General features: G+C 34.7%; 1 protein-coding gene across 1 annotated transcript; it reads left to right on the plus strand.

Annotated features, from left to right (window-relative positions):
- The first annotated feature begins 7,825 nt into the window (after nucleotides 1-7,825).
- On the plus strand, nucleotides 7,826-12,822 carry LOC114711682 (uncharacterized). The gene is made up of 4 exons (XM_028896099.1): nucleotides 7,826-7,967; nucleotides 8,102-8,703; nucleotides 9,540-9,595; nucleotides 12,690-12,822. Exons 1-4 carry the CDS (start codon nucleotides 7,826-7,828, stop codon nucleotides 12,820-12,822), a joined length of 933 nt encoding a protein of 310 aa, XP_028751932.1.
- Nucleotides 12,823-15,315: the final 2,493 nt, after the last annotated feature.

The following is a 15,315-nucleotide window of genomic DNA, read 5'->3' on the forward strand; positions in this document are numbered from 1 at the left end:
CCGACCAATAATGATTTATTGTTTAAGAATGTGGTGGACTCGCGACTTTCTCCTTTGAGATTCAGAAAACCAATTCAAGGTGAAGTTATCCTAGTTGCAAAAACACCATTTTCTTACTTGAATGAGAATCCTCGATCTTGTCCAACTATGGACAAGTACTATGGAGTTGTAAGGAAGTCAATATCTCATTTTCAGGATCAATTTCACAGCATCACAATTACACAACTCATGAGGGATTGAACTTCATTTCTGAGTGTCTGCCTGTTTAAATCGTTGACTTAGCTTGGCATTTTAACGTATGCATTGTAAACTTGTGGCCTTTGTATTATGAGTGTTTGTATGATCTATTTGGGGTTTTGAATGAAACTGACGTGATTGTTTGGTGTGAAAAGTTACAAAATAAACTCACTTGACATTATATTAGACCCCTCCTATATGCATTTTTATATAAAATCATACTCCTCCAGTTTTTAAGATAGGATTTAATTTAAAAGTTAATGTTAGTCTTGTATGTAAAACCTATTTGACATGTTTATCAATTTTTTTTAAAATTAACTCTATATATTAATATTCCTCTAAAATCAACCAAATAAATAGGAGAGTGAGGGAGAGATTAACGAAGATACTTAGAATGTTTTAAAAAAAATTATATTATGTTAACTAATTTAACTAATGTCCTTAATTTACTCAAATTAGTTAATTAGATTTTACAATTATGACCAGAGGAGTATACATACACAGACATGTGTGTGTGTATTACTCGCAATTGAAGAAGCGCAGTAATATGATAGTGCGATGAGGTGGCCCTCTAATATTTTTTATAACATGATATGCTTAGGTACTTCGCTGGATGAGTGTTGTTTCTTTTGACATATTAATTTTAAATAAAATATAGGGAAAATTGTTTTAAAAAAAAGACCTGAAAAATTGAAAAATTGCACATAGAGACTCATTCATAAAATTGTTACCAAAACTCATACTATTATTATCAAAATCCCTACTAATGTTGTAATGGGTTACTATTTATAATTTTTCTATTTTGATGGTCTTTTTTCGTGGTTTTCCGTAAAATATAACATTCAAAATATTTGGAAAATAAAACGTATCCTCAGTGTTGTCCCTTTCAACTGCTTTATGATTCTCTTGTGGCTCACTGGGCATGGTTCTATCATCCTTAGTTTTTCTTGAAAATATCATAGCTTTAATGTTGAATCATGTTAAGCAAGATTTCGAAACTATACAACAACAAAAGAAAGGACCCGAATCTCCTAATACAATAAGAAGTTCAGAATGAAGAATGAATGAAAGAAATTTAACAACTAAACAAAAAATAGTGACCGTAATTATATATCATAGGTTAATTAGATTGAACAAATGATCAATTTCGAAATTGAATCTTTTACTTAATGATACAAAAATGTTAATTTTTATTGTATGTAAAACTTGCATCTCATCAATTAACGGTTTCCATGAACATTTGTCAGGAAAAATTTTATTCAAGAAACCCAATACATATCAATTCGTCAATGGATTCCAGGATATCTTTTTCCTTCGTGACGAACTGACGATCATATTTTGCTTGGGCATTTATAAATGAAAAAATGAAAGTACAAGAGATTATTTAAACTCCTTTTCAGTTTAATTTCTAATTCTAGGTAAACATTTGATTCTTTTTTTAACAACTCGGAAAGTAACTATCATTTTTATCTCAATAAAATAGATTGTTTAAATAAAAATGAATATTTTTTGAAACTATTTTTTCAGAGGATTTAAAAGAGATAGAAATAACATGAATAAGTTAAAAAAATTAGAATGTGACTTGAGCGGTTTAATGTTTATAAAAGTGATTTTTATTCAAATTAATTTTTGCCAACTGAAATTGAATAAAATTGAATATCATTTTTATATTTTGATAAACGTTTATTAAAAAAAATTCAATTTAACGTGAATTTGTATGGAAAATACAAAAGTTAATTTCAAAAATTTGAAATTAAAAAAAAAAACTAAGTCAGTAACTCTAAAAAATATTGCTTCAATTTTGAAACGATTTTTTGTTCGGCTGATTAGGCAGCTGGCTGCAGTGGGGATATATCTGATTTCAGCGTTTGGGATTTTGCCCCGTTTTACCGAGAGAGAGAGAGAGAGAGAGAGAGGGAGGGAGGGGGGGCGGGGGAGCCACGTAATACTTGGGCTAAAATTAATGGGTTTATAGAGCTCAATTTAGGGGGTGTTTGGATAGAAACCAAATCATGGTTTCAGAAGTGCTTTTACGGATTACGAAGTAAATATGTGGAGGAGGTTACCTCGTTTTGCGGAAAAGTGATTCTGAAACCTAGGTTTTGGTTTTGCCAAACACCCCCTTAGTTGATCCTGAGGCCCACCTACATGAATTTCGTAGGGCATTAGCCAGTCAGTTTTTTTTTTTTCACTTGTTATGATAATTTTTCGTAATTATATTTATTTGTTGAGATTTAAGAGTGATTCTCCCACATTTATATAAGTGAAATCTAAATGGGAATTAATTAGAAAAAATGACAAATAAAGAAGGCTGAATATATGATATCCTAATTTGGGAAGCTAAGGATTTTTAAGGATAGAAATGGAAGTTCTTCCCAAATTGAAATTGGTAAAACCATATTGGAGGTACCTGTATTTTTTTTTAATTTTTAATTTGGTACCTATTTTTTTTGTTGTTAACTAAATCTTTAATTTTGCTCAATTAACACCATTAATCCTTACATAGAGACTAAAAATGCCAATAGAACAAAGTTATAAAAGCTAATGTTGCTTAAAAAAATAAAATTAAATGTTTAATTAAGAGGAAAAAACACATAGGTATCAAATTAAAAATTGAGAGAAAGTAGAGGTACCTATGATATGGTTTTCCCATAGAAATTTTGAAATTCAGTAAAATAACAAAAGTGGCATTTGTCTTTAAAAACAAAAAGCTCAGCGCTTGCTGGTGACTGACCATCGTCGGTGACTAGCCGCCAGTGGACAACCACCACTGTCAGGCAGCAGAGCCGGCCACTGATGTGGTGGTTGCCTGTGGATTTTTTTTTTTTTTTTTGCCATGCAAGAATATTGCAAGAAAGTGGTGGGGGTAGGATTTGATTCTACTACCCCTTGGTCATTTGAGTCAATAAGAAAGAAGATGACCATTAGGCCACCAAAGATTTATTAACCTTATAATACAAACAAAAATATAAGTTTACTTTTTATTATGACTCTAGCCTGTGACAACAATTTATTTAGAGATAACAAGTCTTAATTGAGAAATAATAAGTCTAAATTTGATATTAACAAAGTAACTTTTTATGATAAATAACAAGAAATAGCATGTACATTAATTAAAAATAATAATAATTTATTTGGAAATGACATGTTTTTATTGAAAAATGACAAGTCTAAATTTCAGATTAACAATATGTCTTTTCCTGATATATAACAGGAAATAACATGTGTATTAATTAAAAATGACAACAATTTATTTGAGAATAACATGTATTAATTGGAAAATAACAAGTCTTCATTGCTTGATTACATTTTTTGTTCTGAATTTGTGCTATTTCTTTTTTCTTTCCTAAATGATTTGTATGCGTCAAATGTATTTAATTACCTACAGAAGACTATATCTGACTTTATTTTGATGCGTCCTTTCCCTCATAGTTATTTAGGTGTAAATATTGAAAATCCTATTTATCTGTGTGACAGGCATAGCTAGTCTAACTACAGTCAAGACTTGCCATTTTACAATCAAGACCTGTCATTCCTAAGTAAATTGTTGTCAGTTTTAATTAATGTAGTTGTTATTTCTTGTTATGTATCAGAAAAAAAAACACATTGTTAATCCCAAGTTTAGACTTATCATTTTCCAATCAAGGCTTGTCATTCCCAAATAAATTGTTGTCATTTTTAATTAATGTATATGCTATTTCTTATTATGTATCAGGAAAAGTTTATTTGTTAATATCAAATTTAGATTTGTTATTTCTCAATTAAGATTTGTCATCCCTAGATAAATTGTTGTCATGGGTTGGAGTCATAGTAAAAGAGTTAATCTATATTTTTGTTTGCATTATAAGGTTAACAAATCTTTAGTGGCTCAATGGTCATCTTTTTTTGTTGGCTCAAATTACCAAGGGGTAGTGGGATTAAATCTTTCCTCTACCACCTTTTTGTAATATTCTCACATGGCCAAAAAAAAATTCATTAGCGGCCACCACACCGATGGCCGACGCCGACGCCCGTCGGGGGTGGCCTCCAGTCGTTGGCAGTGGCAGGCCACTGGCGAGGGTTGAGGCCTTTTTAAAAAAAAAAAAAAGACAAAGGGCATTTTTGTCATTTCACTGAATTTTAAAATTCTAATTTGGGAAGGATTTGTCCTTAGAAATCCTTAACTTTCTAAATTGGAATATTATATATTCAGCCTTATTTATTGGGAAAATTTTGTTTAAGGACCACAATACACAATTAATTTCAAACTGCCCCTAACACTTTCTGAAACCTCACTGCAGGACCAAGGGGCCAATCTAATATTACTTCCACAAACAAAATGACACCATTACCCCTGGTAAATACTTATTTCCCTCTAAAATTGAGACATATTATCAGTTGTGTAAAAGAAAGAAGAAAGACGGAAGGGGGGGAGTTGGCGCCATTTTCTACCTCTCTCATGCAGTGCACCAGTGATGAAGGGAGATAGCTGATAACCATGAGCTGAGAAAATGTAGTGGCAGAGCTTCACTTTTGAGGTCCATCCCTCCGCCATCTATCAAAGTCGAAGCTAGAGTTGGTGGAAGAGTCTGCCCTATGGTGTTGCGTCTTCTTTGGAAGTGGCGTCAGCTTGGCGTAGGAGGTAAGATTTTGTTTTTAAAATTTTGGTTTTGTTCGTGTGATTTGGTGAGCATAAGTGGGTTCTGATGGGTGAATAAGAAAGAAATAAGTATTTAAGTGCATGGGTATGTAGGTTGGGAGTGACTTGCAAATCTGATTGTGTTTTTTATTTTAAGAAATTTATGCTCATGCTATTTTAAGTTGTTAGAGATGTGGTGTTTGTGATTTTTGAAAAGTGGGTGCACATTGAATATAATGTGGTGCTAAAGGAACTTAGGTAGGTCGAAATGAAAGGGAAATGGGTATGTGGGCTGGAATGGGTTATATGATAGGTAGATGTGCAGAGAAATGGTAAAAATATGTATTACCATTGTAAATTTGCTAATTCTAGTTGTATATGGGAAAAAGCAAGTTATTGTTGTGAAAATACTAATTGTTGTTGTCAATTTTCAAATTGCTAATGTAAACATACACTATCTTTAATTAGTAAAAGTTGATTGAAAGTCATACTTGAATGATGTGTAACAACAAAGGATAAATGGCTAGCAGTAGTAGGAAACAAGTATTTTGCACCTTTCATGTTGAAGGGCACTTTGTAAAGACCTCAGAAGGAAAATTCATTTATGAAGGGAGCATCATTATTGGAAGATTGATTAGAGAAGGGATGACATATGAAGAACTACAATGCATGGTAGCTCATGATGTGTGGCCAGGAACTTGTGAACATAAAATGAAGTATACAGTTAGCTTTAATCGGGACACATTCTTAGATCTTGTGGACGATACTGGTGTTAGACAAGTAATTGAGTACAACAATAGCAGTGGCCATGTTTATGTTTGTGAGAATAAGAAAGACTTCACACAAGTGTCACAGTTGGACAGTGCATAAGAGTAAGTTGTTTTCAATTGGTTTTATTGAGATTGTGTGTATAGGATAAGAAATTTGTCCAATTTTGATAAATTGAACCATAAGACTTAGTAGCTATATTTGTTTATGCAGGTTAGATGATTTGGTCAGTCCTTGTGGAAGGTTAGTATCTCCAATTGAGTTCGATCTAGACATAGACAACATAAACATATCTCCCATACAAGGTGTGCCAACACTGATGGGAAATCTAGTTATGGAAATGTTGCCAACACTAATAGCGGTAATGAATTTGTCAAAGTGGGCAGATTTGTTGATGTCAAAAGGCAAACCTTTGTTAGTGGTGAATAGTTTAGAGAGTCATTACATAAGTATAGCCTTGCATGAAACTTTGGTTATTGTTCACCAATTAACTTAACCGTAAGTGGACGGGTCGTAAGTAATATAAAATGTATCGTTCTCTCAGAGACTAAGGCTAGATGAGTTGAAAATCATAATTGTGTACTTGATTAGGTTAAGTGAAACAATTGTTGTAAAAGAGTTTGTGAAATGAAATTAGGAAAACAATGGTTTAAAGCAGTATAAAATCAACTCGACCTTGAAACAATTAAGAGACTAGGGTTATTCTTCACTAAAGTACTTCATGAAACTGGATTAATTACTTCTCAAGTAGTGCTTTACAATAAGTTCAGTTAGCCTGGGTTTGCAGAATTGATTAAGCTTTCTCAAGTCAAAACCAAATGTTTGCAATCACGATTAAAACACAACAATCTCTTGATTTGTTTGAAAAGGTTGCACTTTAAAAACCAAAACCCATTTAGTCTATGCTAGGTCAACAGATACATCTCTGCTCTATCGACAAACCGTCTATTTACTCAATTAAATTTCCGGACTAGCATGTTTTTACCAAAGTTCATAGATTAACTTAACTTTCTCAAGTTAGACTAATCAAACAATCATTCCAAATGATGGCAGACAAAAGGAGGCATTAAGCTCAAAGTAAAAACAACTAAACATTATCATTAACACTCAATAGATAGTAAAACCAAGTCTCAATCCATACAATAGATCAAAATAACCCTAGAAAAGTGGATTTAGCTATACATATCGAGTAAAGAACTACAACTATAAGAGTAGCTAGTAGTCATAGCAGAAACAAGAAGGGAAGAAGAAGAAAACCCAGAAAAATCAAGTTACAAGCTTCGAATTTCTTCTAGCTTCAATCCCAAAGATTCCAAGCCTCCAAAGCTCCAAAACCCTAGTAGAGCCAGCCTCCCAAATTGCTCCCAGGTCGAAGTCTCCCTCAAAAACCGAGTATTCACCTCTATATGCCCTAATTTTTTAAGTTACCACGTAAAACGCACAGTTGTGAAGGGGCTAGGTGCCGCGGCGGATTCCTTCAAGTGCCACGGCGCCTATTACAGAATGGCTTTCCTTCGAGGCTCAGGCACCGCGGTGCATGTGATAATCGATCACGGCGGATTATACCGAACAGGCTTCCTCTGAGACAGCTTGGGCACCGCGGCAGATTCAGTAAGGCGCCGCGGCACCTTTTACAGAGACGCACTCCTCCCTCTCTATTTGAGCCGCCGTGGCGTTTTCTCCCAGATACCACGACGGATGACTTCTTTTCAGCTCTTCTCAATTGCTTAGTCTCCTCAGGCTTTGTTTCCTGCAAAATTGACTGTCAAACCCAATAAAAGAGCACTAAATCAACTTAACTCAGTAGGAATTTTGAGAGGTTATCAGTTACTGATATGTAAAGAATGATAAGCATATGATAATTGTGAAGTGCTGTGTAGATGGTTGTCCTTAGGAAATTTCAGCATATGGTATAGATGACAAGAATGCATTCATAGTTGTGAGAAGATTTATGCACAAGACAATTTAGTTGTCCCTCACAAAAAGAGGTGCAAACTTACTTCAGCAGTCATAGTAGATGAGTTGATTTCTTGCATACACAAATCTCCAAATAACATTAGACGGGATTTAGAAAGAGAGTATGGGTACCAATAAGCATATAGGGCGAAAGAGAAAGCATTAGCACAAATTCATGATTGTCCAGAGGAGTCTTATATGTTAAGCTCTTGGATATGTGAAAGGCTAATGGAAAGTGATCCAGAAATGGTAACAAAGTGGGTTGCATCATCAGGTAATAGATTTCAAGCTGTATTTATTGCATATGGTTTTTGTGTAAAAGGGTTTTTGGAAGGTGGTATACCTATATTATATGTGGATGGATGCCACTTGAGTAGTCCATATAAAGGTACGTTATTGTGAGTACAAGCGTATGATGCAGATAATGAATTATTCCAACTTGCATTGCAATTGTTGGAGGTGAGACGCTCGATGAGTGAGCATGGTTTTTTGGTAACTTAAAGAATATTGCAAGATCATTAGAAGTGACAATAGTATCAAAAAGGCACAACTCAATAAAAGGTGTAGTGCAAGCTGTGCTTGGAGGAGATCAACATGTTTTTTGCTACCGTCATGTGAAGGAGAACTACAATGCTGAGTTCTTGAAGATAGCCAGGGAAAAGAGGAGGACCAGCAGACAGACGAAGGAAGTTGCACTAAAATTACTTGATTCTATTGCGTACGCAAGACTTGACAGAGATTATGATCACAGTATGGAAAAGCTAATGGGATTTTGCCTAAAATTAGGATACTGGCTTCAAACAAATAGAGACGTTGAGCATTGGGCACAAAGCAAATTTTTTTATAAGAGGTGGGATAATATCACAACAAATAATGCTGAATCCTTTAATGCTTGGCTTGTTGGTAAGAGGAAGCACAACATAGCTGTCTTGATACATGAGCATAGGGAAAAATTAGCAAAAAAGATATACAACAGCAAACAGGCCATGAGGAATTGGAGCAATGGTGTAGGACCTAATATAAAGGAAAAGCTGATGGATCATGTGATCAGATCAGAAAGAATAGATGTGCAAGATTATGGAATGAGCAATTTCAGGGTCAGATGGGAAAACCTAGATGTGCGGGTAAATCTTGTGTTACATGAATGCACTAGCAAATGTTGGCAAATGTCAAGACTACCTTGCCCATATGCATGTGTTGCAATCAAGAAGGTATATGGTAATATATATGCATATGTCAAGGATTGCTTTTTACTCTCAGCGCAAAAGAAAATTTATGGTAGACTCATGATTCAAGTTGAGACCTATGACATCCCTAGTTCAGATTCACTTCGATATGAAGATTACTCATCCACTATCTTCTTACAACCACTAGTGATAACTCGCCGTGCTAGAAGACCTAAAGTTACGAGGATTAAATCACAATTCCAGTAGAAGAAACTGTATCATTACTCAAGATATGGTGAAGCTGGTCACACTAAAAAGACTTGTAGTAACCCGAACCCTGGATGACTTTGTTGCTAAAAATAGTCTTTTTTTTTGTTCAATACACAACTACTTTTGCATATAAATGAGCCCCACTATGTATTTATTGAGTTCTTAGGAAAGTAGCTATTGCAACCCATTTTGATTTTTTGGTAATGGGTTGGAATATATTTTGTATAGTACTGTGAATAGTTGAAATATTTCATGACAATAAGTGATTATAGCTAACCCAGGTTATGTTAGGTTGTAATCTATCCACATGCAAATAGACTATTTGTAGTTGTAAATATATGTATATATGTTGCAAATGGTCTAATCTCACTTGCAAATGGGCTCTCCCACACCCGGATACATTCTTCAGGTGAACCAGTCTACATGCAAATTGACTATCTGTAGTTGTCAATAAATGTATGTATGTTACAAATGGTCTAGTCCCACTTGTAAATGGGCTTTGCCACACTTGTTCACTTAAACAGATTCTTCAGGTGAATCAGCTCACATGTAAATGCATTGATTCTGGATGTGAATCCAGGTATGTCTTTTACAAATTGTCTTGTCCTGCTTATAAATGGACACGTTGTTCAGGTCAAGCAGGGCACATGTGAATGGACTATTTATAGCTATGAATCCCTATATATGTCTTGTAAATTGTCTAGTCCTACTTGCAAATGGGCCATCACACACCTGTTCACTCATTAAGGACGAGTAGGTCATATGCAAATGGACTATTTGTAGTTGTTAATAAATGTATCTATGTTGTAAATTTTATAGTCCTACTTGCAAATGGACTCTCCCATACTTAGATACATTTTTCAGGTGAATTAATCCACATGCAAATGGGCTATATGTTGTTGTCAATAAATGTATCTATATTACAAATGGTCTAGTTGTCACATCCAGTAATATGGCAACTAGGGATAAGGATATTCCTAAATATTTAAAGGTCAAAAATGACAAGGAGAAAAAGAAGAATTTTGGTGGAAAATAATTATTATAATTTTCTAGGCTAATTATGAAAAGTTTGACTAATTAAGAAAAATTAGTCAAGAATAATTATGAAAAAATAATTTTGAGTCTCAGAAAATTAAGGAAAAATAATGATAATGTTCCTTGAGAATTATATGGGATTATAAAATTGGTTTTATGACCAATTTGCCCTTAGAGAAATTACAAAGGAATTTAAGGGCAATTTAAGTAAGTTTAAGTTCTTTATTTGGAAAATTTCAAATAAATATATTTAAGAAGAATAAAATCCCAAGAAAAGTTCTATGATATCCCAAGGAATTATAAGTGATTATGGAATTAAAAGAAGACCCTCAAGTATTTAGGATTTTTTCCAATTCTTTTGAAAAGTGAAAAAATCAATAAAGAGAAGGAAATTAGGTTTCCTTTTTATTTAATTATTGAAAAATTAAATTTGAGACAAAGAGGGAAAATTAGAAAGATAAAAATGAAGAGAATAATTTATAGATCTGACAGAAAATAATTATAGGGGCCAGAGTATTGTAATTATAGAAAAGAAGTTAAAACCCGGAGTAAAAGTGCACCGATAAAGCAAGAAGCAGAGTCTTACACTTTACTTGGCCTACAAGTTGCCACTTGTCAAGCCTTTAATGGATGGTAATTAGAACTTTCCAAGTGTCAAGCTACCAATGGAGAGGATCTTGACTTTTGAAATTAATTTCAATTGTCATTAAGTTAATTAAAAGGGAAAATACAAGACTAAGTAGGCACTTGACACTTGGCTGCTCATTAATGTGGGTAGATGGGATATTTTGTGAGCATTAATGAGCTCATCCTCCCCATTTTTCTGATCAAAGTTTCAGGCAAGTGAGAGGAAGAGAGAAAAGAGAAGGTTTTGAAGGAGAACCAAGGAAAAGCTATCAATTTTGGTCATTCAATCAAGGATTCAAGGTGAATTCTTGCCTTGTTTTCCTTCTCTTTTATGATTGAAAAATCTGTCCCCTCTCTCTTTAATGGTTGGCCGAACTGAATAATAAAAGGGGAAGGGAGTTTGGTTGTTAGATCTTGCTAGGATACTTCAAAGTATAGTAGATCCAAGTGGTTTAGTGTTGTTTTGAAAAGTTTTCATGGTTGAACTTCAAGAGGTATGGTTCGGCCAAGATCAAAACTGAACCCTAGGATGTGTTTTTCAAAGTTTTGAGGCTTTCATTGTGTTCAAAATGAAGAATAGTGTAGGGTAAACCTAAAGAACAAGTGTTGGAAGCCATAGAATCAAAGTTGAAAATTTTGGGTTGTGGGGTTGAGTCGAGAGGGAATTTTTAGGGTTTATGGAAAACAACTCTAAAAATTCAAGAACAAAGATGGAAGCTTTAAGGGGCTTAGGAGTTACTTGAGTTATGCTATTGATTTTATGAGAAATTGTTGATGATTCTTGCTACTCTTTTTATGGATTGCCATGTTAGGGTTTGGCACTTGTGGAAGCAAGAAGGAACAACAAGAAAAACAAAAAGCATTGGATTAAGGTAGTGGGATCTAATTAGCCATTAATATTAAATTTGCATTGTTATTTATGGCATGTATGCCTGCTATTATATGGCTGAACTATGATGTTGTGATATGGTTGCTCCTTGCATTTGTTGCCATAGCCTTGCATGTTGAGGTTGCCTATTATAAAAGATTAGTTCTCCTATGATAGCTAATGTTGAAATGCTTTATAATGATGTTTGGTTGATTGATCTTGCTACTGGGATTTCTTAAAATTTCATCCCCCAAATATAATCTAACATTTTAGGGCCTGGAACTACTATGAGCAAGCTGCAGATTGGAGGCTAAAGTATGGTGTTTTGCCATAAAATTCGTGGACCCTTTTTGGTTATGTATATATTAAGCTAATAGTGCTGTAAGCACACTGATACTGCCATGTTCATGCAACTTTTTGATTATTCTTCCGAACGCGTTTAATCACAAAATTTGATATGATGAAAGATAACATCCTGATCTTCAATTTGATATCTAATACGTTAAAAATGGCCAAGTATACGATTCGTAATGATTTTTCAAAGTTAAAGGTCAGAATTTGGGAAAAAGGGTTTTTGGCAAATGGATAGTGTTGCATTTCACAAAACCCTGACGCTTTTTCATATGGAAATGGATCATGAAATTATTTTTCCTTGAAAGAGGACTTAAAGAGCTTTAAATATAATTTTGAATCACCCTAATTGGATTTTTTTGGAATAAGTTATGGATTTTTGAAATTGGGTCAGAAAAACTGGATTTTTACCCGATGAACAGTAAAAATCCGAAAATCAGTTTTTTTTCATGTATTTTTAAGCCCAAGACCATCCAATGTAGTGTAAAATGGTTTTAGTTAAATCCTAAGTGGATCTGATAGTAAGGTGTGACACTAGTCCCACTTGCAAATGGGCTCTGTTACACTTGTTCACTCATGGACACATTCTTTAAGTGAATCAATCCACATGTAAATGGACTGATTCCATATGTGAATCCAAGTATGTCTTTTGTAATTTGTCTAGTCCCAATTGCAAGTGGACACCCTGTTCAGGTCAAGGAGGGCATATGTATATGGATTGATTCCTATTGTGAATATATGTATAAGTGTTGCAAATTTCCTATTTCTACTTGCAAATGGACACCTTGTTCAGGTCAAGGAGGGCACTTGCATATGTAAGAGTACACGTTATTCAAGTGAAGAACAACACGTTGAATGATCTAATTGTTGTTGTTAACGTAATTGTCTCTCTTGCAAATTGTCTAATCCTTCATGCAAAGCGCTAATTGTTAATGTAGGTTGTTAACTTGGAAATGGATGAACATTTGGTGTTAATTTCTGTATCCTTATTGCAAATTCCTTAATTTCTATGGTCAATCATACATATAATCAAAGTAAACAAGTGCTGATAATATGAATTCCATCAAAACAGACATTCCCTAATATCTTTTGTATGCACAAGATTTAAGTCAGCACAAAGTGTTCATAACATGAATAACAATGCTTATTAGCAAAAACTACATGGTCAATGTCAAAATTTGTAATGCCATCGCTTTCTCTTGCGTTGTGTGTTAATCTAGGCAAGGTGTTTGGCAACAGCATTTGACTTGATGTTTCTTTTATGAGTCATGAGCCACCATAACAGCTCATATTGTAGAGATGTGTATTGCTCCTATAAGACAATAATAAGTTTTCTCAATAAGTTCATATAGATGCATGAAGTCATTAACATATAATTCAACACCTATTGCTGTATAATAAGGCATGGTGAATTAAAATCCATCTTTCTCTTGTGGGTAGGGCCCCTCTCTTAGATATGTGATGACATGAACCCCCCAATTGTCACTAAAAAACCAACACATGACAATGTTGGCTCATATATTCGATGATAATTTATGACAAATAACTTACAGTGAACCAAAGACTCATGTATTCTATGAAACATGAACTGTGGGATGCAAGATGACATTGTTTGAATCTGGGTTGGCCAAAACCTCTAACTCAGGCTTCACTCTCCTTGGTATTTCAATGAAGTGTGCCCTTTACACAATTTCAAATGACAATCACACAGGGGATACTATGGTTCTCTAGAAAAATAAAAGACTAATTATAGCACTTACACAAGTTTCTGCCATCATTTCCTGCCCCCTCAATGTTGGATCAGACTTTTTCTTCTTCTTTTGGTGCTTTATTGTATACTCGCCACCACGTAGAGAGTCTAGCACATAAAAATTTAGTGTGCTGGGTTCAAACACAAAGCAAAACCAATACAGTGCAAACAAAACAGGTGTAAAAATGTATTCAGACTCACCCAAATTGCACCCCAGGTGTTCTGGGAGTAGTTCTTTGAGATGTTTGTGTAAAACTCCTTAACCTCAAAACATTATCACTCGTCGTAAAACCACTACTATGGTAGAAAAGGAAAGCTGTTAAAATGAGCTACCATAGTAGAAGGAAAATTTCATACTTTTAGAAATTTACTTTCAAACTCGGGTCAACCCGTAATCCGTTGCATGCAACTAAAATCATTCATTCATATACACTGGGCCTCCGAGCCTCCGGCCCGGGTAACAACATACATCAAAAGCAGCCCATCCAATTAGTTTTCAACCATGTAACAAAGTTTCATAATACAATAGAAATGCCCTCCGGCCAACTAAAATGAGGAGATAACAAATTCTCCAATTTACAATAAGGCCGGGTAATCAAAATATCTCAAAAGATCCTAAATGTGGCAATATATATACTTTCCATACATATACAAAGGCTAGAGGCCTAAAGCTAACCAAGCTCAAGCCTCTGCGTCTCTTCCCGAAGGCGCACGCCTAGAAACTTCACCTGAAAACATTGTAAACCACGGGGTGAGACAAAGTCCCAGTAACCAACCTTTCCAATACTAGGTACTACTAAATAGGTGCTCGTGAGGTGTCAAATGGGATAGTTCACAAGTAATATGATAACAAGATAGCCACAACAATTCATACGAGTGAAATGATGCAATTCCCATCAACCATATCCCTCACTTTGGGGGATTTTCAAGAGCCGAACCCGGCCTATCCCTCACTCTAGGGGACGTAAGGAGCCATAAAAGGCCTATCCCTCACTCTGGGGGACGTAGGGAGCCAAAAGGCCTATCCCTCACTATGGGGGACGTACTAAGCCAACCATCATGTATTAATGGAGGCCTTACCACGTGGTAGTAACTATCAAAAACTCTCACCAATTCCCAATTCATGCATCATGTTCAAACCATAATCAAATAGTAATTGAACATTTCATAAGTAACTTCATTCAGTGGCATATCCTTCACAATTTCAAGATTCATTCATCATCAATCGAAACCCCACAAGACGGTTTTTCCTTTTTATATACAACATATAGTTTGAACATAATTACTACTTGGAGCACAAAACATAAATCTACTCACAATACCACAGAAGAAAGTACTAAGGATTGGAAAGTGGTTACCTCTCGCCTGAGCAAGGAACAACAAACCAACGATGTGGCCCTGTGCACCACCAAGACTCACAACCGGTCTACACAAGCACACAAACACACAACCAATATATATTAGCTTTCAAACTAATAATGTGGCCAAAACAACACTTGGGGACACAAAATTCCTATCTCTCATCAAAACTCTACCCAACTCAAAGGGTATAACTATCAAGGCAACACTCCAAAGTCATACCAATCCATTAAAACCTTAATTCATTTCCAAACATCAATTAAAATTCATAACCTCAAGGACCCACTATAGGAATTCTACCCCCAAACAT

The sequence above is a fragment of the Neltuma alba genome, unplaced genomic scaffold (assembly GCF_004799145.2).
Source record: "Neltuma alba isolate B1F8T4 unplaced genomic scaffold, ASM479914v2 tig00011304_pilon, whole genome shotgun sequence".
Lineage (NCBI taxonomy): Eukaryota > Viridiplantae > Streptophyta > Magnoliopsida > Fabales > Fabaceae > Neltuma > Neltuma alba.

Excerpts from the sequence above, each read along its gene's own strand:
- LOC114711682 (XM_028896099.1), top strand. The coding sequence starts at position 7,826 with ATGGTAACAAAGTGGGTTGCATCATCAGGTAATAGATTTCAAGCTGTA. Across the intron at positions 7,968-8,101 it reads CTTGAGTAGTCCATATAAAG|AAGTGACAATAGTATCAAAA; the intron begins GTACGTTATTGT and ends CAAGATCATTAG. Across the intron at positions 8,704-9,539 it reads GGGAAAACCTAGATGTGCGG|ATTCTTCAGGTGAATCAGCT; the intron begins GTAAATCTTGTG and ends TCACTTAAACAG.